General features: G+C 40.0%; 1 protein-coding gene across 1 annotated transcript; it reads left to right on the forward strand.

Annotated features, from left to right (window-relative positions):
* The first annotated feature begins 658 nt into the window (after window positions 1–658).
* LOC145943421 (uncharacterized) lies at window positions 659–2,433 on the forward strand. Its single transcript, XM_083050926.1, has 3 exons — window positions 659–1,740; window positions 1,823–2,051; window positions 2,395–2,433. The coding sequence occupies exons 1-3, from the start codon at window positions 659–661 to the stop codon at window positions 2,431–2,433; spliced, it is 1,350 nt and encodes a 449-aa protein (XP_082907052.1).
* Window positions 2,434–4,031: the final 1,598 nt, after the last annotated feature.

The following is a 4,031-nucleotide window of genomic DNA, read 5'->3' on the forward strand; positions in this document are numbered from 1 at the left end:
TCTTCTTCCAAGTATACGAACCGCAAATCAATTTCAAGCGTTGATACAATTGCGTAATCCGTATGTGACAAAATCACAATTAACCGATTTGCAAAAATGTAACACAAGCGCCAATGTTTGGCCGCTATGACATCATCCTCAAATGAAATGTTAGAATTATTGTCAAGGTCAAAATGTGCAAAATGCAACATGTTCAAAATTTTCAAGCGTCGATGCGCGGCTGCTATGACATCATCCTCAAATGAAATGTTAGAATTATTGTCAAGGTCAAAATGTGCAAAAATGCAACATATTCAAAATTTTCAAGCGCCGATGCACGGCTGCTATCACCTTGAGATGAATCTTGCGAAATGTGCTAAATGTATCACGAGCGCCAATGCACAGGCTGCTGTCATCCCCCAGGTGTTCACAATTAGTTTATTAGCAAAATGTGCAAAATTGCAATTTTTAAACAGCTGCATGGTCGCTATGACACCATCCTTAATGAAATATTAGACGCAAAATGTATCAATTTCAAGGCCGATGAGCCGCACGTGACAAAATCGCAACATACTCGAGTTTTTCAAGTGTCAGTGATCAAATTAAAAGGATGGTAAAGAGGCATACTATGTCAGTATCTTTGTCAGAGGTTCAAGAAGTGCATCTCGAGTAAAGAAATATGGCACAATTGGAAGCAAGCTTGTTGGAGCAAGCCACAAGGGTGAATTCGGTTGAAGAATATATTGTGTGGGAGCAGCAATGTGACGAATACATCGAATCACTGGAAGAACAAAGTCGAATAAAACGTCCACGATTACCGATCGGAGTTCGACAATCGCTTGTCTCCCAAATCGCGCGTCTCGAAGGGTTGAAGAATTCGGTACGCAGACGTTTTATACACGCAGGTGCTGGAAGCAGTTCGCGAGACGTCGGACTCATATGGCGAGAGATTGATACGGCGTTCGAGAGCCGCATCTTGACTGGTGCGGTGATAAACAGCAATCACATCGAACCTCGTCAATTTCTAGAGGAGGCCAAAGACATTGTGATCGGACACGTGCAAAAAGTGTTGCAAAAACACACTAGTGTGAAAGTGAACATTATGTTTAATGGTGAGTTTGTGTCGGGTGATAAACGCGCCAATAAAACTATCAATACGAAAAACTGTGAAATCTTTCGCACCTCCGATTTGCGTGAATGGTACGAGCGCCGCATTATCGAGCCCACGCTAGCATCACTAGAAGAATTTCAGGAACGCGATAGTGGTTGGGCATTGTCGCGAATAATCAATTTAATTGTAAATATAAACAAGTATAATCCAATGCGCGCGGGATGCCATATTAAATTGCCGCGGGAGATTATGATGAAGAGAGCAGTGATTAACGTGAAATCAAAAGACACAGCATGTTTCGCGTGGGCTGTGGTCGCTGCACTGTATCCCGCTGAAAGACACGCGGATCACAAATCTTCGTATCCACATTACACAACAGTGCTGAATCTCCAGGACATTGAGTTTCCAGTGACTATTAATCAAATTAAAAAATTTGAACATCATAATGACATTTCGATAAATGTGTACAGTATCGAAGAAAAGAACATTGTCCCGATACATCTCTCGGAGGAAAAGAAAGACAGACACATCAACTTGTTGTACATGCAAGACAGCAACAGCGTTGGACATTTCGCCTGGATAAAAAATCTATCCCGGCTTGTCAGCTCGCAATTGAGCAAAGACAAATGTAGAAAATATATCTGTGATCGGTACGTATATTTATTGCAAATTATATATTAAATAATCATAAAATAATTATAAAGTGTTTATAAATGCTATTATCTTTTACAGATGCTTGCATTATTTCGGGTCTGAGGACAAGTTGCAGACACATATGGTAGACTGCAGAGAGATGAATGACTGCGCTATCCGGTTACCGAGCGATAAGGACAAGTGGCTCGCGTTCAACAACTTTAATCGCAAAGAACGACTTCCTTTTGTCGTATACGCAGACCTCGAATGTGTGCTGACAAAGACGAATAAGAAGGAAGAAGAAAAGAATTTATACCAACATCACCAAGTATTTAGTATAGCATATTATGTACATTGCTCATATGACGTTTCGTTATCCGAATATTATTCTCGTCGTAGTGTAGATTGCGTTTCGTGGTTTTCCAAACAACTTAAAAATTTAGCGATACGCGTAAAGAATATTTTAGCAATTAACGTCCCCATGGTAAATTTAACATCTGACGAGTGGGAAAAATTTCATAGCGCGACGCATTGTCATATATGTGAGAAACCATTCATGCAAGATGACGATACACGCGTACGCGATCATTGCCATCTGACCGGGCGGTACAGAGGTCCCGCGCACTCAAATTGTAATCTAAATTATAAAAACTCTTTTTGTATTCCAATAGTATTTCACAATTTATTCGGTTATGACTCACATTTCATAATTAAGGAAATAGCTACAGCGTTCGAAGGGGGAATCGAATTACTTCCAATAACTAAAGAAAAATATATATCATTTACAAAAATTGTCAATAGTACCAACGATGACAAAGATAGGAAAGCTTGCATAAAATTACGATTTATCGATTCATATAAATTTCTCACGACAAGTCTCGATAAATTGGCATCTTTTTTGGATAAAGATAAACTCAAAATTTTACATTCAGAATTTAAAAATTTATCTACCGAAAATTTCAATTTATTAACACGGAAAGGTGTCTTTCCATACGAATACATTGACTGTTTTGAAAGGTTGCATGATACGTGTCTACCACCGCGCGAATCGTTTTATAGTTCCTTGACCGGCGACACTGTATCCGAGAACGATTACGCGCACGCTGAAAACGTATGGGAGCGGTTCTCCATTCGAACGCTGGGCGAATATAGCGATCTGTATTTAAAAACTGACGTCTTGTTATTAGCCGACATTTTTGAAAATTTGCGGGATAAATGTATCGAGAGTTATGGGCTCGACCCCGCGTATTACTATACTCTCCCCGGGTATACGTGGGACGCCATGTTAAAGCATACAAAAATTACATTCGAATTACTTACAGACGTTGACATGGTAATGTTTATCGAACGCGGTATACGCGGTGGATTGAGTCAATGTTCAAACAGATATGCACGAGCTAATAACAAGTACATGCAGTCGTACAATCCATTGAAACCATCTTCATATCTAATGTATTTCGATGTAAATACTTTGTATGGATGGGCAATGTGTCAACCATTGCCTTATGCTGATTTTCAATGGATCGACGATGTATCTAATTTCGACACATCATCTATCGCGCTCGATTCACCCACAGGCTACATCCTCGAGGTAGATTTAGAATATCCGCGACATCTTCACGACACGCACACTGACCTACCGTTTTGCCCGACACGCGACAAGCCGCCAGGCAAGCGGGAAGATAAGCTTCTCGCAACGCTATACGACAAGAAGCGATATGTGATACACTACCGCAACCTGCAGCAATGTACGCGTCACGGCCTTCGCGTTGCAAAAATACATCGCATATTACAATTCGCGCAATCTCCATGGCTTCGAAATTATATCGAACTTAATGCACAATTTAGAATGCAAGCAAAAAATGATTTTGAAAAAAATTTATATAAATTGATGAATAATGCAGTATTCGGCAAAACGATGGAAAATGTGCGTAATCGGGTTGATGTAAAACTTATCACACATTGGGAAGGAAGATACGGTGCAGAGGCAATGATTGCAAAACCAAATTTTCACAGTAGAAGTATCTTTTCGGAAAATCTAATCGCTGTCGAATTACGCAAACTCGAGGTAAAATTTTATAAACCAATCTATGTTGGCATGTGCATACTCGACATCTCCAAAACATGTTTATATGAATTTCATCATGAGTACATGTCACCGCTGTATCGTGACAGATGCCGGGTAATGTACACCGACACAGACAGCCTAATATACCACATCGAATGCGAAGATGTGTACGAGAATATAAAGCGCAACCTTGACAAATTTGATACGAGCGATTAGTACTCTGCGTTGATACCACTGCTT

Source organism: Prenolepis imparis, unplaced genomic scaffold (genome assembly GCF_030444845.1).
Source record: "Prenolepis imparis isolate NDT839.2.m4 unplaced genomic scaffold, iyPreImpa1.0 SCAF_12, whole genome shotgun sequence".
Taxonomy (NCBI): domain Eukaryota; kingdom Metazoa; phylum Arthropoda; class Insecta; order Hymenoptera; family Formicidae; genus Prenolepis; species Prenolepis imparis.